General features: G+C 43.2%; 1 protein-coding gene across 1 annotated transcript; it reads right to left on the bottom strand.

The window, feature by feature from the left end:
• Positions 1–638: 638 nt before the first annotated feature.
• Positions 639–22,068, bottom strand: muc2.1 (mucin 2.1). Its single transcript, XM_077597526.1, has 49 exons — positions 21,990–22,068; positions 21,651–21,906; positions 21,452–21,566; positions 21,057–21,147; positions 20,863–20,993; positions 20,544–20,760; positions 20,114–20,239; positions 19,921–20,035; positions 19,695–19,845; positions 19,487–19,600; positions 19,334–19,403; positions 19,107–19,244; positions 18,792–18,956; positions 18,595–18,689; positions 18,245–18,371; positions 17,833–18,088; positions 17,690–17,742; positions 17,501–17,604; positions 17,264–17,415; positions 17,044–17,182; positions 16,730–16,840; positions 16,463–16,642; positions 16,078–16,317; positions 15,841–15,997; positions 15,313–15,441; positions 14,635–14,883; positions 12,392–12,687; positions 10,544–10,633; positions 9,907–10,192; positions 9,104–9,171; positions 5,329–5,476; positions 5,079–5,233; positions 4,777–4,951; positions 4,431–4,678; positions 4,008–4,191; positions 3,717–3,927; positions 3,473–3,648; positions 3,286–3,355; positions 2,832–2,932; positions 2,712–2,743; positions 2,469–2,646; positions 2,270–2,374; positions 2,065–2,105; positions 1,865–1,987; positions 1,563–1,661; positions 1,325–1,453; positions 1,211–1,250; positions 1,004–1,127; positions 639–920 (listed from the first exon to the last, which is right to left on the bottom strand). The coding sequence occupies exons 1-49, from the start codon at positions 22,066–22,068 to the stop codon at positions 716–718; spliced, it is 7,044 nt and encodes a 2,347-aa protein (XP_077453652.1). The 3' UTR covers positions 639–715.
• Between the last annotated feature and the right edge of the window lie 1,182 nt (positions 22,069–23,250).

Here is a 23,250-nt window from a genome sequence, read left to right as displayed (position 1 = left end):
AAAAAGCAACCTGTGCCCACTTATCGACATGGAGTGTCCAATTTACAGATCAGTCGGAATGAAAAAAAATGGGAACACTACGTTTTGAGGAAATAATTTTGTTTGTCCGAACAGCCCCATTGCTGATAAAGTCCTATATACTAGTACATCGGACTTTAATTGATCAATAATCCACATTTATTTCTCTCATCTTTGCTAAATGCAAGGTATTCTTAAGTAAACATTTACATTTGTATAAAGTCAATGAGTCACTGATAACTCCGCTTTGTGTAATGGTTTCACATCGAGAAGTCAAACATCCTTGTGTCACTATGTATTGCCAACATTTGGAACAGGCCAGCCTATTTGGAAAACAAACAATGCCCAATGGCACGGCAAGAAAAGTGCCAGTGGAGCTTCCCAATCTTGTACTGTAGGTGTGGACCACAACAATGTTTATTCTTGGAGGGGCTGCTTGACAATGACGATGAAACATAGGAATACAAAGGAACTATGGAGTCCTCACAGTTAAAAATGTAGGATTTCTACAAAAATATGATTTAAAAAATTCATACCACTTGGAATTTAAACACGGGTGTGGAAACATTTATCTGCCCAATCAAAAAAAACCACAGAGATGAGAAGTGAGTTGCTGTAGTTTTATTTCATTTTGAGAGAAGATGACTTTGAGTGTAACAATTATAGTCACAATTCTGGGCCCAGGGTACAGAGGAAATTACAAGTGTATAAAGCTCCGTCTCCTCCGAACGGGAGCTGTTCTGGCGCAGTCGTTGAGGGTGCATTTACACTCGTCGACGTGGATGTAGGAATATGGGATAGTGTCACCAGTCGGGCAAAACAAATCAACTGTGCGATTGCTAGATCGGACCCCCTTACAACAGGAGCATGTAGGCTGCAGGGTGGACGTCTCCTCTGAGTATCTGGAGGAGGAGACACAGGCCATGTGATTAATCACGATTACAGAAGCGTGGATTTTTTGTTTTTTAGTTATTCTGAGACTTACTTTGTATTTGTGATGCAAGACCCTTCACAATAAGGAATGTCTAACGCCTCGAATGATCGGCACTTCTTGTGTGTGATGTACATTTTGTTGGGCACGGGCTTGCAAGCCTTGTCCTGGTCCACGCCTTTTTTAAAAAGAGAAGAAAAATTAGCTTGCATTCAGAGACGACCGGCAGGAGAAAAAAGCAAGGGTAGCACGACTACTCACAAACTTGACAACATCCATTAGCTGAAGTTTGTACAGTGCCCTAGAGTACAAAATTGTGCAGTTACATGATGAGACATTTTTCATGGTGAATTATTTTACAAGGGCGACACTTACGGGTTGGCAGTTGCTTTGATTGAATGGTGGACACTCAATCCGTGTGCTAATGGATGTAAAAGTATCACCGTTGCTCACACATGTGTGACGTTCGCACTGATCATTTGGTGGGGACCATGAATCACCTTGCTGAAGGCAAAATGGTAAAAATGGTCATGGCTGTCTTAGTCATTGTTGCTAACCTTATAATTACAAAATAAGATTTGAAGGGTGGATTTTAAAGAGTGGGATCACTCACCCTCAGCATCAGCTCAGTACCACTAATGTTGAAGGTGCAATGTGTCTGTGCACATCTTCCACAACATTCATCTGTCCTTGGTCCTATATATCTAAAACCCTGAAAAACAGGATTACTTACTTTGACCTTTGTGTCCAATTATTTTATTGTCCATTAATTAATCTTGATTTAACTCATTGCCTACCATTCACAACAATAGATGACCAATTCATTTAAGGAGTGAATATTAATCTTTCAATACAATTGACGGCATTAGACGTTCAATCTGTTGTATACTGCTATATGAATATAATTTTACATACCTGTTCACATATTTTTTTACATTGCTGGATCTTACACTTTATTTGTAATAAACCAGAATGTGGGTTCACCATATTGGTACAGATACAATCCTGACATGGGATCACAGGAGCCAGCTCACCAGGCTATAAAATAAAGTGGTGTGTATTTATTCAGGACATTTATTAAACTTTATATGATAAATACCCATCTAACGTCGTACCTCGTACTCAGCATTTTTGTGTACACAAACTCGTTTTGGTTCTAAAAAAAAGAGTAAAAGTCATGCCAAGGCATGTCATATGAATAAATTAGTCAATCATGGCAAGGCATGTCATATGAATAAATTAGTCAGTCATGGCAAGGCATATCATATGAATAAATTAGTCAGTCATATTTTAAATATTTAGGATTAATCAAGAGCTCACCACACGTGTGTTCAGGACAACATTTCCCTTGTGGCACATTGACAACTACAGTATAACCAATTGGACACTCCATGCCGCTAGGTGGGCACTGGTTGCTTTGACAACCTGTGAATATGATGAAATGACAAATAGATAAGAGCAGCTTTATCTCTATGATCAAATGGCTAAAAAGTCACTGGGCTTGTGACTCCCATCTTACGGCAGAATAAGCCATAGCAGCACGGGTCTGCTGGGTTGGTTTGGTTGATAACAATGAAGCCGGGACCCGTGCAATTTGCCACAGGGGATGGTGGGCACACTCGAGATTGGCATGTTACGGCCTTGGTGGTCTCCTCGCAAATGCAGTTTTGACACTTGTACTCAAACTTTTCATTGAACTGAAAGAACAACCCACGGCTTAATGAAATTTTCCTTTGATGACATGGAATCTTTCGAGACTTACCTCACGAGGATTACCCTCAGGATCAAGACATCCTGTTGGAATATGAGAAATCACATCAGACTTTTTAAATTGTAATTTGTAAAAGTAGTCATCTTTTCGATGGGGAGAGTATATGCTCACCACACTTATCAACACAGATGCCAGACTCTTTGTTGAAAAGCTTCATTCCATCAGGACAGAAGCAGCCTTCAGTGATGTAGTTCAGCCTCTGCATGAATGGACTGCAAAGTTCAAATCAAGTTAAAACATCTTACAATGTCATTTTAAATGGATATAGTAATAGTGAACACAAGATAGATAGCAGAGCAAAATTGAATCTTCTAGACCAGGGGCGCTCACACTTTTTTGCTCCAAGATCTACTTTTGAATGAGCCAACCTCCCGCGATCTACTTTGTTGTTAGGGTTAGATTTCTGGGGTGGGCAAATCGACCCAGGAGGGCTGCCACAGGTGCAGCGTTTTGTTCCACAGACACTTTAACCAATGGGGGTTGCCAACTATTCATAGTTTGTTGCCCCTGTTTTAGACGTTCCCAAAGGTGCTGCATTCAATGTAAAGTTTTCATTGCAACAAACCTGTCTTCACAGGTTGGCTGTTCTGCAGGACCGCATGGTTTGTAGACTTTGTCAGGTGGGCAATCACTTTCTGTATGGGAAGAAAATATTAGCCTCATAGGTTGATTCATTTTGAACAATATAGCGTACAAAGCTGCACATTGTGATTCTGAGTACAATAGAATAAATTAGTAAATGGTCTTTTTACCACAATGAGTTGTATGATTCCTCCAGTGTATGCAAACTCCAGCCTGAGCACAGGCATCGGCATAGGTGTGCAAACTTGTGCATTCTACGGCCGGGTTAGAAATGTGGCAGCTGTCAAAAGCACACCCTTGATAATAGTTGTCAGGGTTGACCAACGGGTGGCACTCTTCAAATACACTGTCAAAGAATGACACATGTTAAAACTGAATGGCAAAACACAATGCTGCCGTTTACGGAGAATTTACCTGCTCATGATCAGATTACAATCGGAATCTGGCTTGCATGGAGTAATCGTGGGTGGAGGCAAAGGTTCGTCCGTCGGAATTACCGATGGCATCTGGCAGTCTGGTTGGTAAATGCCTTTAGCTGGCCAAAAGCCAGCCATTACACTGCAGCTGTGCACAATCTGTCCTCCAGGTAGCATGCAGTCATCTGCCTGGTTGTTGTTGCATTTGCCTGGTCACAATTCAAATAGTATATTTACCTACCACATTGTGAGAATAGTGTTAATGAAGCTACTGGTATGGAAGGCTTACCACATTGGCCCTGTGTGTTGCTGTCGAAATACTTGAAGGGTAGGTTGATAGTGAAGTCACTCAATCCAAATGTAATAATGGCCTCTATGGGCACAATTTCGACAACCAAGGCGATGTCAGAATTGAAGATCTTCATGCCTTGTTGTAAATAGGGGAGTTTCAAATGCTTATCATCTTTGAAAGCCTAAGAAAAATAAAATAAAATAACATCATTGGAGCTGTGGCAAACAGAAATGCAGTCCATCTTAGAGAGATACTTTGAATACATACACAGTATTAAATAATACTACCATGTGCCATTAATGCACAAAGCACAAAATTTGAAATCAGTAAAACACAATTACTGTGCATTGGGTGCATTTTAAATGACAAAACAGTCGATTGTCTATGACAACAAAGGAAACATTTAACATGTTTTCATACCTCCAATTGTACTGTTCCAGCAAGATTTTGACTCTTGAGTACAATGACATCCAATTTGTACGATATAATTAGCGACCGCGGACAGGAGACATGTTGAGTTACATCACAGTCGACATTGTCGACATAGATCTTTAAGTTGTGTTTTGGCGTGATCTCCTCCATTAGGACATATGTACAGTTTCCTTGATAGTCGTAGTAGAGACCATCAAAAGTGATATAATGTGGATCTCCCCAGCCTTTACATTCACCTGAAAAAACAAAGAAATTCAAAATCAACAAAATCTTCTTGTAATTCCGTGTGGGGATTAATTAGTCAAGAATTGGTCGCAAACGTAGAGTGGCTTACAGTCACAAGCGTAATGTTGACAGCAGTAGTTTGGATCATAAACAAGAACAGGTTCCCTTCCATTGGCGCATGTGATGTTCTTTAGGGGAGGGCATTCGTATGGAATGATTTCAATTGTGTTGTTCTCAATACATCTTGCCAGTGTGCAGTTGCACAACCAGAATGTCTCATTTTGCTGCAAAAAAATGTTAATCAGAATAATAATGGCATGTGTGGAAAAAAATAGAGAACTTGAATGTCCACAACTATGCATTTGGAAAAATAATACATGATAGTATGTATAGTTAATTGAAATTCCTTACAACAACGTCCCAATCAGGGCACGAAGGAAGAGGCGGGGTGGGTGAGGGTGAGATCCAACAAGGTTCAGTCTTGTTTTGAATCTCACAAATATTAGAACAAATCACTGTGAGACAAATTCCTGATCCAATGTGTTTTCCGTCCAAAATGACTTCACCTGAACAATTAAAGTAAATAAAAGAGATGAACAAAAAGAAGCAACAAATAAAGTAATCGACTGTGTAGAATGTTTGGCCATGTGGATTTCATTACCTGGGCGGTAGTGCTGACCATTAAATACACAAACGCAAGGAGTAGTGTATCCTGGAGTAGTAGTAATGGTGCTTGATTGTTCAGTTGGCGTGGTAGGTTCTGCAGGTGTAGTGGGAGATTTAGTTGTCGTAATAGGACCTTCAGTTGTAGTGGTGGGTCCAGCAGTGGTGGGTGTGGATTTAGCTGTAGTAGTTGGACCTTCTGTTGTAGTGCTGGGTCCTGCCGGGGTGGTTGTAGATTTAGTTGTAGTACTTGGACCTTCAGTTGTAGTGGTGGGTCCAGCAGTGGTGGGGGTGGATTTAGCTGTAGTTGTTGGACCTTCTGCTGTAGTGGTGGGTCCAGCAGTAGTGGGTGTGGATTTAGCTGTAGTAGTTGGAACTTCTGTTGTGGTGGAGGGTCCTGCCAGGGTGGTTGTAGATTTAGTTGTAGTACTTGGACCTTCAGTTGTAGTGGTGGGTCCAGCAGTGTCGGGTGTGGATTTAGCTGTAGTAGTTGGACCTTCTGTTGTAGTGCTGGGTCCTGCCGGGGTGGTTGTAGATTTAGTTGTAGTACTTGGACCTTCAGTTGTAGTGGTGGGTCCAGCAGTGTCGGGTGTGGATTTAGCTGTAGTAGTTGGACCTTCTGTTGTGGTGCTGGGTCCTGCCGGGGTGGTTGTAGATTTAGTTGTAGTACTTGTACCTTCAGTTGTAGTGGTGGGTCCGGCAGTGGTGGGTGTGGATTTAGCTGTAGTAGTTGGACCCTCTGTTGTAGTGGTGGGTCCAACTGGAGTTGTTGTAGAGTTAGTTGTAGTACTTGGACCTTCAGTTGTAGTAGTGGGTCCAGCAGTGGTGGGTGTGGATTTAGCTGTAGTAGTTGGACCTTCTGTTGTGGTGCTGGGTTCTGCCGGGGTGGTTGTAGATTTAGTTGTAGTACTTGGAACTTCAGTTGTAGTGGTGGGTCCAGCAGTGGTGGGTGTGGATTTAGCTGTAGTAGTTGGACCATCTGTTGTGGTGGTGGGTCCTGCCGGGGTGGTTGTAGATTTAGTTGTAGTACTGGGACCTTCAGTTGTAGTGGTGGGTCCAGCAGTGGTGGATGTGGATTTAGCTGTAGAAGTTGGACCTTCTGTTGTGGTGGTGGGTCCTGCCGGGGTGGTTGTAGATTTAGTTGTAGTACTTGGACCTTCAGTTGTAGTGGTGGGTCCAGCAGTGGTGGGTGTGGATTTAGCTGTAGTAGTTGGACCCTCCTTTGTAGTGGTGGGTCCAACTGGAGTTGTTGTAGAGTTAGTTGTAGTACTTGGACCTTCAGTTGTAGTAGTGGGTCCAACAGTGGTGGGTGTGGATTTAGCTGTAGTAGTTGGACCTTCTGTTGTGGTGGTGGGTTCTGCCGGGGTGGTTGTAGATTTAGTTGTAGTACTTGGACCTTCTGTTGTAGTGGTGGGTCCAGCAGTGGTGGGTGTGGATTTAGCTGTAGTAGTTGGACCTTCTGTCGTTGTGGTGGGTCCTGCCGGGGTGGTTGTAGATTTAGTTGTAGTACTTGGACCTTCAGTTGTAGTGGTGGGTCCAGCAGTGGTGGGTGTGGATTTAGCTGTTGTAGTTGGACCTTCTGATGTGGTGGTGGGTCCTGCCGGGGTGGTTTTAGATTTAGTTGTAGTACTTGGACCTTCAGATGTAGTGGTGGGTCCAGCAGTGGTGGGTGTGGATTTAGCTGTAGTAGTTGGACCTTCTGTTGTGGTGGAGGGTCCCTCCAGGGTGGTTGTAGATTTAGTTGTAGTACTTGGACCTTCAGTTGTAGTGGTGGGTCCAGCAGTGGTGGGTGTTGATTTAGCTGTAGTAGTTGGACCTTCTGTTGTGGTGGTGGGTGCAGCCGGGGTGGTTGTAGATTTAGTTGTAGTACTTGGACCTTCAGTTGTAGTGGTGGGTCCAGCAGTGGTGGGTGTTGATTTAGCTGTAGTAGTTGGACCTTCTGTTGTGGTGGTGGGTCCTGCCGGGGTGGTTGTAGATTTAGTTGTAGTACTTGGACCTTCAGTTGTAGTGGTGGTTTCAACAGTTGTGGGAGTGGATTTAGCTGTAGTAGTCGGACCTTCTGTTGTAGTGCTGGGTCCTGCCGGGGTGGTTGTAGATTTAGTTGTAGTACTTGGACCTTCAGTTGTAGTGGTGGGTCCAGCAGTGGTGGGTGTGGATTTAGCTGTAGTAGTTGGACCTTCTGTTGAAGTGCTGGGTCCTGTCGGGGTGGTTGTAGATTTAGTTGTAGTACTTGGACCTTCAGTTGTAGTGGTGGGTCCAGCAGTGGTGGGTGTGGATTTAGCTGTAGTAGTTGGACCTTCTGTTGAAGTGCTGGGTCCTGCCGGGGTGGTTGTAGATTTAGTTGTAGTACTTGGACCTTCAGTTGTAGTGGTGGTTTCAACAGTTGTGGGTGTGGATTTAGCTGTAGTAGTTTTACGTTCTGTTGTGGTGGTGGGCCCTGCTGGGGTGGTTGTAGATTTAGTTGTAGTACTTGGACCTTCAGTTGTAGTGGTGGGTCCAGCAGTGGTGGGTGTGGATTTAGCTGTAGTAGTTGGACCTTCTGTTGTGGTGGTGGGTTCTGCCGGGGTGGTTGTAGATTTAGTTGTAGTACTTGGACCTTCAGTTGTAGTGGTGGGTCCAGCAGTGGTGGGTGTGGATTTAGCTGTAGTAGTTGGACCCTCTGTTGTAGTGGTGGGTCCAACTGGAGTTGTTGTAGAGTTAGTTGTAGTACTTGGACCTTCAGTTGTAGTAGTGAGTCCAGCAGTGGTGGGTGTGGATTTAGCTGTAGTAGTTGGACCTTCTGTTGTGGTGGTGGGTCCTGCCGGGGTGGTTGTAGATTTAGTTGTAGTACTTGGACCTTCAGTTGTAGTGGTGGTTTCAAGAGTTGTGGGAGTGGATTTAGCTGTAGTAGTTGGACCTTCTGTTGTAGTGCTGGGTCCTGCCGGGGTGGTTGTAGATTTAGTTGTAGTACTTGGACCTTCAGTTGTAGTGGTGGGTCCAGCAGTGGTGGGTGTGGATTTAGCTGTAGTAGTTGGACCTTCTGTTGAAGTGCTGGGTCCTGCCGGGGTGGTTGTAGATTTAGTTGTAGTACTTGGACCTTCAGTTGTAGTGGTGGGTCCAGCAGTGGTGGGTGTTGATTTAGCTGTAGTAGTTGGACCTTCTGTTGTGGTGGTGGGTCCTGCTGGGGTGGTTGTAGATTTAGTTGTAGTACTTGGACCTTCAGTTGTAGTGGTGGTTTCAACAGTTGTGGGTGTGGATTTAGCTGTAGTAGTTTTACGTTCTGTTGTGGTGGTGGGCCCTGCTGGGGTGGTTGTAGATTTAGTTGTAGTACTTGGACATTCAGTTGTAGTGGTGGGTCCAGCAGTGGTGGGTGTGGATTTAGCTGTAGTAGTTGGAACTTCTGTTGTGGTGGTGGGTTCTGCCGGGGTGGTTGTAGATTTAGTTGTAGTACTTGGAACTTCTGTTGTAGTGGTGGGTCCAGCAGTGGTGGGTGTGGATTTAGCTGTAGTAGTTGGACCCTCTGTTGTAGTGGTGGGTCCAACTGGAGTTGTTGTAGAGTTAGTTGTAGTACTTGGACCTTCAGTTGTAGTAGTGGGTCCAGCAGTGGTGGGTGTGGATTTAGCTGTAGTAGTTGGACCTTCTGTTGAAGTGCTGGGTCCTGCCGGGGTGGTTGTAGATTTAGTTGTAGTACTTGGACCTTCAGTTGTAGTGGTGGGTCCAGCAGTGGTGGGTGTTGATTTAGCTGTAGTAGTTGGACCTTCTGTTGTGGTGGTGGGTCCTGCCGGGGTGGTTGTAGATTTAGTTGTAGTACTTGGACCTTCAGTTGTAGTGGTGGTTTCAACAGTTGTGGGAGTGGATTTAGCTGTAGTAGTTGGACCTTCTGTTGTAGTGCTGGGTCCTGCCGGGGTGGTTGTAGATTTAGTTGTAGTACTTGGACCTTCAGTTGTAGTGGTGGGTCCAGCAGTGGTGGGTGTGGATTTAGCTGTAGTAGTTGGACCTTCTTTTGTGGTGGTGGGTTCTGCCGGGGTGGTTGTAGATTTAGTTGTAGTACTTGGACCTTCAGTTGTAGTGGTGGGTCCAGCAGTGGTGGGTGTGGATTTAGCTGTAGTAGTTGGACCTTCTGTTGTGGTGGTGGGTCCTGCCGGGGTGGTTATAGATTTAGTTGTAGTACTTGGACCTTCAGTTGTAGTGGTGGGTCCAGCAGTGGTGGGTGTGGATTTAGCTGTAGTAGTTGGAACTTCTGTTGTGGTGGTGGGTCCTGCCGGGGTGGTTGTAGATTTAGTTGTAGTACTTGGACCTTCAGTTGTAGTGGTGGGTCCAGCAGTGGTGGGTGTGGATTTAGCTGTAGTAGTTGGACCTTCTGTTGTAGTGCTGGGTCCTGCCGGGGTGGTTGTAGATTTAGTTGTAGTACTTGGACCTTCAGTTGTAGTGGTGGGTCCAGCAGTGGTGGGTGTGGATTTAGCTGTAGTAGTTGGACCTTCTGTTGACGTGCTGGGTCCTGTTGGGGTGGTTGTAGATTTAGTTGTAGTACTTGGACCTTCAGTTGTAGTGGTGGGTCCAGCAGTGGTGGGTGTTGATTTAGCTGTAGTTGTTGGACCTTCTGTTGTGGTGGTGGGTCCTGCCGGGGTGGTTGTAGATTTAGTTGTAGTACTTGGACCTTCAGTTGTAGTGGTGGTTTCAACAGTTGTGGGAGTGGATTTAGCTGTAGTAGTTGGACCTTCTGTTGTAGTGCTGGGTCCTGCCGGGGTGGTTGTAGATTTAGTTGTAGTACTTGGACCTTCAGTTGTAGTGGGGGGTCCAGCAGTGGTGGGTGTGGATTTAGCTGTAGTAGTTGGACCTTCTGTTGTGGTGGTGGGTTCTGCCGGGGTGGTTGTAGATTTAGTTGTAGTACTTGGAACTTCAGTTGTAGTGGTGGGTCCAGCAGTGGTGGGTGTGGATTTAGCTGTAGTAGTTGGACCCTCTGTTGTAGTGGTGGGTCCAACTGGAGTTGTTGTAGAGTTAGTTGTAGTACTTGGACCTTCAGTTGTAGTAGTGGGTCCAGCAGTGGTGGGTGTGGATTTAGCTGTAGTAGTTGGACCTTCTGTTGAAGTGCTGGGTCCTGCCGGGGTGGTTGTAGATTTAGTTGTAGTACTTTGACCTTCAGTTGTAGTGGTGGGTCCAGCAGTGGTGGGTGTTGATTTAGCTGTAGTAGTTGGACCTTCTGTTGTGGTGGTGGGTCCTGCCGGGGTGGTTGTAGATTTAGTTGTAGTACTTGGACCTTCAGTTGTAGTGGTGGTTTCAACAGTTGTGGGAGTGGATTTAGCTGTAGTAGTTGGACCTTCTGTTGTAGTGCTGGGTCCTGCCGGGGTGGTTGTAGATTTAGTTGTAGTACTTGGACCTTCAGTTGTAGTGGTGGGTCCAGCAGTGGTGGGTGTGGATTTAGCTGTAGTAGTTGGACCTTCTGTTGTGGTGGTGGGTTCTGCCGGGGTGGTTGTAGATTTAGTTGTAGTACTTGGACCTTCAGTTGTAGTGGTGGGTCCAGCAGTGGTGGGTGTTGATTTAGCTGTAGTAGTTGGACCTTCTGTTGTGGTGGCGGGTCCTGCCGGGGTGGTTGTAGATTTAGTTGTAGTACTTGGACCTTCAGTTGTAGTGGTGGTTTCAACAGTTGTGGGAGTGGATTTAGCTGTAGTAGTTGGACCTTCTGTTGTAGTGCTGGGTCCTGCCGGGGTGGTTGTAGATTTAGTTGTAGTACTTGGACCTTCAGTTGTAGTGGTGGGTCCAGCAGTGGTGGGTGTGGATTTAGCTGTAGTAGTTGGACCTTCTTTTGTGGTGGTGGGTTCTGCCGGGGTGGTTGTAGATTTAGTTGTAGTACTTGGACCTTCAGTTGTAGTGGTGGGTCCAGCAGTGGTGGGTGTGGATTTAGCTGTAGTAGTTGGACCTTCTGTTGTGGTGGTGGGTCCTGCCGGGGTGGTTATAGATTTAGTTGTAGTACTTGGACCTTCAGTTGTAGTGGTGGGTCCAGCAGTGGTGGGTGTGGATTTAGCTGTAGTAGTTGGAACTTCTGTTGTGGTGGTGGGTCCTGCCGGGGTGGTTGTAGATTTAGTTGTAGTACTTGGACCTTCAGTTGTAGTGGTGGGTCCAGCAGTGGTGGGTGTGGATTTAGCTGTAGTAGTTGGACCTTCTGTTGTAGTGCTGGGTCCTGCCGGGGTGGTTGTAGATTTAGTTGTAGTACTTGGACCTTCAGTTGTAGTGGTGGGTCCAGCAGTGGTGGGTGTGGATTTAGCTGTAGTAGTTGGACCTTCTGTTGACGTGCTGGGTCCTGTTGGGGTGGTTGTAGATTTAGTTGTAGTACTTGGACCTTCAGTTGTAGTGGTGGGTCCAGCAGTGGTGGGTGTTGATTTAGCTGTAGTTGTTGGACCTTCTGTTGTGGTGGTGGGTCCTGCCGGGGTGGTTGTAGATTTAGTTGTAGTACTTGGACCTTCAGTTGTAGTGGTGGTTTCAACAGTTGTGGGAGTGGATTTAGCTGTAGTAGTTGGACCTTCTGTTGTAGTGCTGGGTCCTGCCGGGGTGGTTGTAGATTTAGTTGTAGTACTTGGACCTTCAGTTGTAGTGGGGGGTCCAGCAGTGGTGGGTGTGGATTTAGCTGTAGTAGTTGGACCTTCTGTTGTGGTGGTGGGTTCTGCCGGGGTGGTTGTAGATTTAGTTGTAGTACTTGGAACTTCAGTTGTAGTGGTGGGTCCAGCAGTGGTGGGTGTGGATTTAGCTGTAGTAGTTGGACCCTCTGTTGTAGTGGTGGGTCCAACTGGAGTTGTTGTAGAGTTAGTTGTAGTACTTGGACCTTCAGTTGTAGTAGTGGGTCCAGCAGTGGTGGGTGTGGATTTAGCTGTAGTAGTTGGACCTTCTGTTGAAGTGCTGGGTCCTGCCGGGGTGGTTGTAGATTTAGTTGTAGTACTTTGACCTTCAGTTGTAGTGGTGGGTCCAGCAGTGGTGGGTGTTGATTTAGCTGTAGTAGTTGGACCTTCTGTTGTGGTGGTGGGTCCTGCCGGGGTGGTTGTAGATTTAGTTGTAGTACTTGGACCTTCAGTTGTAGTGGTGGTTTCAACAGTTGTGGGAGTGGATTTAGCTGTAGTAGTTGGACCTTCTGTTGTAGTGCTGGGTCCTGCCGGGGTGGTTGTAGATTTAGTTGTAGTACTTGGACCTTCAGTTGTAGTGGTGGGTCCAGCAGTGGTGGGTGTGGATTTAGCTGTAGTAGTTGGACCTTCTGTTGTGGTGGTGGGTTCTGCCGGGGTGGTTGTAGATTTAGTTGTAGTACTTGGACCTTCAGTTGTAGTGGTGGGTCCAGCAGTGGTGGGTGTGGATTTAGCTGTAGTAGTTGGACCTTCTGTTGTGATGGTGGGTCCTGCCGGGGTGGTTGTAGATTTAGTTGTAGTACTTGGACCTTCAGTTGTAGTGGTGGGTCCAGCAGTGGTGGGTGTGGATTTAGCTGTAGTAGTTTTACGTTCTGTTGTGGTGGTGGGCCCTGCTGGGGTGGTTGTAGATTTAGTTGTAGTACTTGGACCTTCAGTTGTAGTGGTGGGTCCAGCAGTGGTGGGTGTGGATTTAGCTGTAGTAGTTGGACCTTCTGTTGAAGTGCTGGGTCCTGCCGGGGTGGTTGTAGATTTAGTTGTAGTACTTGGACCTTCAGTTGTAGTGGTGGGTCCAGCAGTGGTGGGTGTGGATTTAGCTGTAGTAGTTGGACCCTCTGTTGTAGTGGTGGGTCCAACTGGAGTTGTTGTAGAGTTAGTTGTAGTACTTGGACCTTCAGTTGTAGTAGTGGGTCCAGCAGTGGTGGGTGTGGATTTAGCTGTAGTAGTTGGACCTTCTGTTGAAGTGCTGGGTCCTGCCGGGGTGGTTGTAGATTTAGTTGTAGTACTTGGACCTTCAGTTGTAGTGGTGGGTCCAGCAGTGGTGGGTGTGGATTTAGCTGTAGTAGTTGGACCCTCTGTTGTAGTGGTGGGTCCAACTGGAGTTGTTGTAGAGTTAGTTGTAGTACTTGGACCTTCAGTTGTAGTAGTGGGTCCAGCAGTGGTGGGTGTGGATTTAGCTGTAGTAGTTGGACCTTCTGTTGAAGTGCTGGGTCCTGCCGGGGTGGTTGTAGATTTAGTTGTAGTACTTGGACCTTCAGTTGTAGTGGTGGGTCCAGCAGTGGTGGATGTGGATTTAGCTGTAGTAGTTGGACCCTCTGTTGTAGTGGTGGGTCCAACTGGAGTTGTTGTAGAGTTAGTTGTAGTACTTGGAACTTCAGTTGTAGTAGTGGGTCCAGCAGTGGTGGGTGTGGATTTAGCTGTAGTAGTTGGACCTTCTGTTGAAGTGCTGGGTCCTGCCGGGGTGGTTGTAGATTTAGTTGTAGTACTTGGACCTTCAGTTGTAGTGGTGGGTCCAGCAGTGGTGGATGTGGATTTAGCTGTAGTAGTTGGACCTTCTGTTGTAGTGCTGGATCCAACCGGGGTGGTTGTAGATTTAGTTGTAGTACTTGGACCTTCTGTTGTAGTGCCGGGTCCAACCGGGGTGGTTGTAGATTTAGTTGTACTACTTGGACCTTCAGTTGTAGTGGTGGGTCCAGCACTGGTGGGTGTGGATTTAGCTGTAGTACTTGGACCTTCAGTTGTAGTGGTGAGTCCAGCAGTGGTGGGTGTGGATTTGGCTGTTGTAGTTGGACCTTCTGTTGTAGTGGCAGGTCCTGCCGGGGTGGTTGTAGATTTAGTTGTAGTACTTGGACCTTCAGTTGTAGTGGTGGGTCCAGCAGGCGTGGGTGTGGATTTAGCTGTAGTAGTTGGAACTTCTGTTGTGGTGGTGGGTCCTGCCGGGGTGGTTGTAGATTTAGTTGTAGTACTTGGACCTTCAGTTGTAGTGGTGGGTCCAGCAGTGGTGGGTGTGGATTTAGCTGTAGTAGTTGGACCTTCTGTTGTGGTGGTGGGTCCTGCCAGGGTGGTTGTAGATTTAGTTGTAGTACTTGGACCTTCAGTTGTAGTGGTGGGTCCAGCAGTGGTGGGTGTGGATTTAGCTGTAGTAGTTGGACCTTCTGTTGTCGTAGTTGGTCTAAAAGGTGTTGTTGTAGCTTTTGTGGTAGTATTTGAACCTTCTTTGGTTGTGCTTGGTCCTGCAGTTGTTGTTGTATATTTTGTAACAGTTGTAGATGCTCCAGTTACTACAGCGCCAGTTGCTGGGCTTTCTGTGCTCTCAGTTTGAAGTTCAATTGTTGTTGAACTTATAGTGGGCCCTGTGGTTGTTGGTTTAGTAGATGTAGATTTTTCAGTTGTAGTTTGGGGCGTTGTAGGTTTTGTGAAGGTAGTACTTTGTCCTTTACTTGTAGTTGATATTATAGGTGTTGTTGTAGGAGGAGGTGATGTTGGCGAGCATGTTTCATTGCCATAAATTACAGTGCTATTTCTACATATTGCATAGTAGCACATTCCAAGGTTGTCATTAACATTGTATATAACTTCGTATTCATCATATCTTGTCCCGTTATAAAAGCAACCTTCACACTCCTCAACACACATCTGTTGTTCCTCATCAAATATCGGCTTATCTTCTGGGCACACAGGATAACAACCTGCAAAAAAAGGAGTATAACCTCAAAATTTTGTTTTAAATACATCTTCCTAAAGACCAAATTTCTGGTTGACATCAATATGAGATGTAGCTTAAATTGTGTGCGGTCTTTTATAAACAAAGACCAAAAAAATCATTTAAATGTGTTTATACATATTTCATTTGAATTTGTTTGAATACAATTATTATATTTCTGATAGGTTTAGTTTTTTTTTTTGAATTTTTGGGGCTTTTCCCTCTGTGTGTCATTTTGAACATCTATTGATTTCATTTGTTGTCACCTTAAATCTTGTTTCAAGTGAAGCCTTACACCATCTGGTGTCTCAATAAATATCATTAGAATTTCAATGGTGTGATTTTCGTATTAGATACTTAATTATCATTCGACTCTCATCCAACATACAAAATATGATTGATAAAATAATAATACCTTCCAGATTGGGTAAGGGGTTGCTACAAATTCCTCCTGGATTCAAACAGGTCTTGTAGCAAGGTTGATGACATGGGTTGTAGTGCCACCGGCATTCATCTGGGTTGTTATAGTAATCACAGTATACCGCTAAGAGGGAAAACAGAACAAAAATAATATTTTGAAATCGTAAATTCAATTCATTCATTTTCTTGTATGAGTCACACACAATTGATTATTTTTTGAAACAACACCCTACATTGCAGTTTCCAAGATATCATAGTTAAGTCTGTAAAATAACTTTAAGAGGTTATTAAATACTGTAATTTTTGGACCCTCCCCAAATTTTAAATGAATCCACAGGTGTATTAACATGGAAAGAAATGCATCTCATTAGACTGTAAATTTCCATTTAAAAAAAAAAGTGACATGGACTATAAAGTGCAAGGTCCAAATGGTCAAAAAGTACTGCGAAGAAGATATTATTTCCTAAAAACAACAAAATAATTATACAAATGTCAATTTAACTGTAAAGTCCAAGTTACTTACGACAGATATCTGGCGTTCTCCATGCAACACATACACTGGCTTCATTGCAAGCTTGAGCATAAGCTGCAACCGCTGTGCAGAAACATTCACAGTCGCCTCCAGTGTTACAAGCACACGAGTCTTTTACACAGTTTTCATAGAATGGAAGTGGATCCACCTGTCCAGACAAATTATATGCAATATAAAACAGACTGTACAATACCCAATTCAAACCGTTTCAAGCCCAAGTTGCCATACCGTGTTATGACACGCTTTAAATGTGTCTCCAACTATAATACTGCACATCATTTTGGACCAGTGGTGACGATTGGGTGTTTCCAAACATGGGTTGACGTTTGTTTCCACATTCGGGCAAATGCTGCTGGTTTTCCAGCTGTTTGCAAATTCTAACACATTGGTCACCAGCAGCTGATCCTGAGTGGTGAAGTCATTTTGTTCATTGCCATTGAAGTCCCCACACAGGCCACACACCTCTCCCTGTAAAGCCAAACCAATGAGTTAGTTACAATTTTTTTGGGTCAAATTATTTTTCATTGTTAAGGCACTAAAATGTGTTGCTATAAGCAAAACACATCATTCCTTTATTAATATGCAATAAACAATACACTAAACTTGAACTTACACTGTGCTGAGGTTCCAATAGGATGCGGACAGTTGTTTTGCGATCCCACATGACTGCCATACCAACAACAGATTCTACAATCAGATACATGCCAACTGTCCTGATTGTGTACTTGATCTTATTGCCCTCTCCCAGGTCCACTTCTTCATATTTCCCTTTAAATAGTTTGATTTCCGTTCGCTGCAAAGTAATGAAAGTTTATGGTTAATATGTTAAAACAAGAACGACTGACAATTTATCTCTGCTTGGGATTGCGTAAATTCTTACCCCCAATTGGATTCGGACAGTTTTTGAGCAGGTAGTGCCTGTCGTGCCACATGGTACATTCTCTGTGATAACTCCAATGCCATCCTGTGCTGTTTTATTGCCACATTTGTTCTTAAGAGAGAGACACATTATTGAAATTACATATAAATACATGATTTGAAACACGCTGTTGGGGGGGAAATTATAGATTTTAATAGTTCCAATTCAATCGGATTTGTTAGGAGGACAACGGTGGTCTCTTATGACTAAATTGCGTCAAATGCCTTGGTCTTCCAATTGACCATATATATAGTATTTTTGAAAATTCTACCAACCTTGACTGCAACATAGCCACAGTGTCCTTGAAAGCCATACGTTCGTTGATCAAATGTGTTATAATGACCACTTCCATAAATAATGCAGGTTCCTGGACATGTTTCCTCTGTGCACTTCCATTTTCCATTTCTGCAGGTACTGAATTGAAACATTAAACAATTTTGGTAAATAGGGGAAACTTAGTAAGTGCGTAAAGTAGAGTGATGATGAGATCTATACCATGTGTTGCATTGATTTGGAATTTCCTTCCCAGGAGCATAGAAAATGCCATCGTGTTTACATGGACATTGTGACTTTTCCACACAAAAGCCTTTGCCGTCGTCAAAAAGTCCATCTGGACACTGACAACCTGATTCACAGTCATTGGAGTCCTGCAAAGAAAGACCAAATGGCTACCTGAAAATGAACTGGATTGGTTCCCAGGTTAGGGAAAAACTGTGAATAAAAAGAGCTTACACAATCATCGCTGTCCAGATTTAGACAAGTTGGTGGGCACTGGACTCCAAGTTGTCCTGAGCCAGAGTTAGAGCAGTTGAAGTACACTTTGTGTGGAGGACATGCTGTAAGAGAGGCAGAATATTGAATCAAATGCTTATGTCGATCAATCAATTGTCAACGAAAAGAAACATAGTATACATAACATACTTGCTGACCGGGTTCTCCAAGAATGGCAACGTAGCACCCCATTACTACACACACTGAAGATAGACACAAGCACGTAAACTGTAAAATAGTTTGCAGTGGCGCAGAACCGCAATATTTGACCGCTCTCGTGGAGCTAAACTCACCAGTGTTCATCCTTGATATTGATAGACTTTCCTGGCTGAATGATGGCCTCATTGTGATAACACGGACAATTTTCTTTGAGAATACAGATGCCGTGTTCATCCAGATATTGACCCTCGGGACAAGAGCAGCCGTCCACCGGCAGGAAGTCAGAGGGGCAAGTCTGCAGTGTTGAACTCAGTGACCTGCAGGTCAGCTCGCACCGTTGATGCTTGTATGAGAAAATCTGAGACGCTGGGCAGGTCCTTGTATATTTGTCTGTTAATTGCAGACAACGATAGGAATGAAGAGACTTTTACATGAACATAGTTGATCCAATATAATGTCCATTGGTTCGTTTTTGGGATGACACAACTTTGTGTATGTATAGAAATAATTAGCAGTTTAATTAGACAATATCAAAGAAGTCCTTACCACACAAATGGGTTCTCCAATCCTCCAGAAAGACTCCCCTAGATGCACAAGCTCGAGCATAGGAAGAGAAGACAGCACACAGGCAGGCTTCACTCTTTTCACCATTACAGCTGGCGTAAGTGCACCGCTGTGGAATTAAACACACAATATGTACTACTAAGTGCGTGTTCTAAATAACTCTAGTTCATTTCTATTCACAAAGTTAGTCAAGTCATCAAAATAACTCATTTGCTGCTATTGATAGAATTCCAATTCATTTAAACTAGGAGGACACGTAGACGTCTTGCGCCGTTAGTAGGAGCCAATAGTAAGTTGTATGTATCTGCGTTTACTGTATTACATGAGCCTACCGTGTAGTAATCCTCGGGGTCCACCAATGAATGGCACTGTCCAAATGTGCTATTGGGTTGCAACAGCAAGGCACACCAATGTTTGGCAAACAAGTCTGGAAAATGTGGAAAAGAGTTAGTCACTTACAATCAAAACAAACAACAGATTATGTTACACAGAGCAGCTATCGAAAAGTTTGAGCAGTGTCATTGTGTACCGTTTTCCACACTGAGTAAACAAGGGTCATCGAGTCTCTCCCTCGAGTCTCGGCACTTGAGGCTCGATTTCCAGGCGTTGGCAAATATGGTCGCCGTCCCCTCGACCATCTCCTGAGGGGTTTTCCAGTCATCAGACATGGCCAGGTTGTAGTTCCCACATAGACCTGATGAAATTAAGGAATTTATCTATCATAACATTCGTAAAAGTCATAGCTGTTCTGCTGAGGCAAAATGTCAGAAAGCTCAAAACATGACTTTGTATTTTTGCCTCTGACACTGCTGCATATTTTACATTTTGGAAATGTAAATCTCACCCCGGGTCTTTCCTTTGTAGCTTTCATCCAAACGTATGTACACTTGCATGAGAGGCACATGCTGAATCTGAATCTGCAGCCCAAAACTGGTATGTAGCAAGATGTGAAAAGAGGAGGCATGGAATACTATGATGTCCGCTTTGAGTACATGAAAACAAAAAACAAATGTCATCACTTGATGGCATTTACTGGGCAAAAAAGGACAATAGTTAGTTTGTGTAATATACCTGTATGGTATGGCAAAGTGATGCTTTGCTGATTCTGTTTCACAGTTCCATCCGAAATAAACATCAACACCTAAACAATAATACAGTAAATAAAAGAATGGATCTGACAACTAAGCGACAGGGTAAATTCCCAAATAAATAAGCAGAACTCACATTGTTTCTGTCATTGTTCAGCAGGATTTTAAGTGCTTTAAGACAAGTGTCAAACTTTTGATTTGTACAAGGCGCTAACTGCACCTGGATGGTAAACCCGGGACTTAGGGCATCCTGAAACAGACATGAACATTTAAATTGTATTCTTATCATAGCAGCACATTATGGACGGTATCTCCACAACTGATCAACCCTCAAATTTCTTCACCTTGCTTTCCACCTTGGCTAATGTGTAATAACAGTCTCCGTGGAAGTTGTAAGATTTGCCATCAAAGGTAGTTATGTGGTAACCCTCCTCCACTGCACATGTAGATGGACCCTGAAGATACTCACAAGACCATCTTCCCTGTAAACATGTGCTGAGAAAACACGTGGAATTTAAACACATGATTAAAAGTCATTTCTAATAATATAACACAGAAACATGACACTACCATATCTCCCTGTCTTGTTGGTAGCCCTCACTAGAGTTGTAGATTTTGCCATGCTTGCACTGACATTCTGATTGATTAATGCATCCTCTCATGGAAATGTCATCAAACACAGTGCCTAAAAATGATGGCAAAAATTTGATTTTAAAAGCATAACTCCAGTACAAATCTATATTCTAATGTAAAGAGGACTGACCAGGAGGACAGAAGCAGCCATCCATTCGGTGGTCCTCACACATTGAACTGGTATCCATGTGTGTGCACGTGTCCATGCATGGAGAACCGCTCTCTTCATACGCCATGTTGTAAGGACACTCCTTGGCTGTAGCGGGCGCAGGAGACTCTCATTAGCATTATTGACATTATTGTAGCTAATTACATGTAATGGCTTCAAGCAGTCGTAATTATTTGGATTATAAGTGTTGATTTTGATATCACATGAACCATCTGGTTTTCAGATTTATATAAATATTTTAATATCTTAATAAATTAATTCACCCTGTTTAAAAAAAACACTGTAAAAATATTTTGCTTCTCACAACTAGCTGAATTGTGAAATTAAACAACATTTTTATGTAATTAACTTTTTCAAAATGCATATAAAAATATCAAAGGCAAAACTTTACCACAGAACAACGGTGTCCTCCAATTGGGAGGCATTCCACCAGCGTGGGAACACTGCCGAGAGAACTCGGACAGCGTTCTACACACACAGGTGTCATCTGTGCCGTTGTTGCAGCCACACATGTCTTGCACACAAGCCTCCACATATGGAGCGGGATCGATAAGTTGGGTGCACGGACTCCAAGTCTCTGACCGCAGAATCTGGTCGCAGTTCATTCTCTAAAAGATAAAAAAAACAACAAGACAATAACAATTCAAGCAAAACTAATGGCGTATCAAATGATATGTTACTTTAGATAACAAACGGCAACACAAACTCACAAAGACTTGGCATGAATCCACAGCTAAAACGTCAAGTTCTTCTCCATACTCCTCAGACGGGTCCTCACATTCATCATTTGGGTTATGAACCTTTTGTTTGTTGCCAAACTCTATGTAGCTTATCAGTCGTTCTGCATTGGATTTCGTTGATGTGGTCAAATATTGGAAATATTGGAAAAATTATATAAACTAACCTTCCTGAAACAACTCATTGTAGATTGGAACGCCGTTGTAGTCGCCACAGAGTCCACAGGTACGATTGGCGTAGTCACGATCAACTTCCACCTGAAAAAAAACAAAGATCATAATATTAAGAATGATAAGATGAATAATTAATCTGTAATTAAGAAAAGCCAAAGAAAACATTTACCAATCCCAAATTTAAATGCATTAGAACTGTAATTTTTCATTCATGAATAAAAATTCTTCCTAAAATTCATTTATTCATCTGTGATTAAACATTCCATTAGTTTCGGTGCAAATTTAGATTGAAAAAATATTGCTTTACCATTCCCTTTGATGTAAAATCTATTCAACGTGTTTAAATGTATTGCAATTCTTTTGAATGGTTATAAATTTGGAAATTTACCATGACTGCATCATCTCCATTCCACATGACGACGAGGCCAACTTTAGACTGCAGTTTGATATAAATAGCATTATTTTCCACTTGAACTCCACTCTTATAGTATGGCAAAGGGACGCTGAAAAATACACATTCCCCCGATATAAAGTTACAATTTCCACAAAGGAGAACCATGCTTTTTTTGTTTTTCTTTTTGACTTACGCTTTTCCATTTACAGTGACCGCTTCCTTGGTGATATGAAAAGCAAGATCATTGATGGTGACCCCCAAATAGCTGATGGTCGGGTTCCCATCATTCTGCTCCCTCCTCACGTGCACCGCGAACTCCTGCATGGCCGTGTGGCAGTCGGAGGCAAGGTTGTACTCGCATGTGCCAGAAAACTGGTAAATGTCACCGTCGAACGTCTTAAAATGCTCTCTTCCCCATGTGCTGCAGATGCTGCTGACATGGTTGCTGACTGAGTGAAATGGAAAAAAGGTGGGTAAGAATATGTTATATTAGAAAATGACAACAACAAAAAAGGTGTTTGATTGCGCTTACCCAGTCTGGCCTTGAGTTCAATGACAAAAAAGCAAGATAGGAAATATAAGGCCGCACATTTCCAAAGTATGGCTGCCATGGCTGGCATCACCATTGAAGTCAACTTAAACAGAGTCTTCTCAGCAACTCCTTATATTTAGCTGCTCAATTCGATCACACCTTCTTTCAGCCAACTTTTATTGCCAACACATGGAAAACGTAGTTGAATGGATGTCTTACGCCAATATAATCATAACCGCATCCTCCTTGTGACATCATTGAGCAAATTTGCTTGAGATTAATTGAGATTCTGACGAACCACTCATTCAAAAACGTCATCTGCTTCTGTCATTTATGTATTAATCACGAAGAATTCAGGATTTGGGAGATGTGACCTTTTCTAGTCCTCTATAAAGCTTATATAGTGCCTTGAGAAATTTCAATAAAATACAGCAGACACCGAACGCAAATGCTATTGTACAAGTAAATGAAGAAATAATTTAGGCTATTTTTTTACAACACCATATCTGAAATGTGGCATCATTACTCCAAAAGCATGTTACACCAAAAAGTACATACTTTCAGTCAGGCTTAACGGGGAGCTTTGTGAAAATTTCTTGTGATTTGCATAATATAAATAATGTTTTGTCCATATGTTCAGAAAATCAAGAAAATGCAGGACAGTCAGCATTTTGTATCATGTAACAGAACAAAAAAATGTGCATACAGGTTTACCTGGTAATCTGAAAAAAAATCCCGATATAACAGTCATAATGATAAGAAATACAATATAACGTATGACAAAAAATACAATTCTACAGAGAGAGGTTTAAGAATTTGACCAGTACTGAGTCACATATCCATTCCAGGTATCTCTACCAATGTCAATGTGCCCTCTATTAAGACAAATATTGATTAAGAATTAAAGCCTTTTCATCTACACAGCACGCCATGGACAAACCCATTCATTGTGTACGTGATACAAGGTCATAATGCTTCATCGCCTTATATCAGAGGTGCCGTTAAACCCTCTCAAATATTGTATTTCTCTTGTTAGTCCTTTGAACGGATCAAAACTATATTTTAGGAGTGGTGTTCATCCATTGTTTTTCCCCCTGAATCATGATGGATCTTACTGAGTTCATGGAGAGTCCATGCAAACACAACGTGCGTCAGTTCAGTTACCACCTGTTTGATCTGATTGGCAGTGAAGTGACTTGGATGCCTAACATAGTGTGTGAGAAGAACTTAGTGTATTATTTCGAATTTTATTTTGGACATT

This window comes from Stigmatopora argus, chromosome 3 (assembly GCF_051989625.1).
Source record: "Stigmatopora argus isolate UIUO_Sarg chromosome 3, RoL_Sarg_1.0, whole genome shotgun sequence".
Taxonomy (NCBI): domain Eukaryota; kingdom Metazoa; phylum Chordata; class Actinopteri; order Syngnathiformes; family Syngnathidae; genus Stigmatopora; species Stigmatopora argus.
Note: the sequence above shows the minus strand (reverse complement) of the source record. Positions and strands in the feature narration are given on the sequence as shown.

Coding starts and splice junctions, on each gene's coding strand:
- muc2.1 (XM_077597526.1), bottom strand. CDS start 22,068: ATGGCAGCCATACTTTGGAAATGTGCGGCCTTATATTTCCTATCTTGC. Junction 21,907..21,989: donor TGAACTCAAGGCCAGACTGG/GTAAGCGCAATC, acceptor CATTTCACTCAG/TCAGCAACCATGTCAGCAGC. Junction 21,567..21,650: donor GTCACTGTAAATGGAAAAGC/GTAAGTCAAAAA, acceptor TGTATTTTTCAG/CGTCCCTTTGCCATACTATA.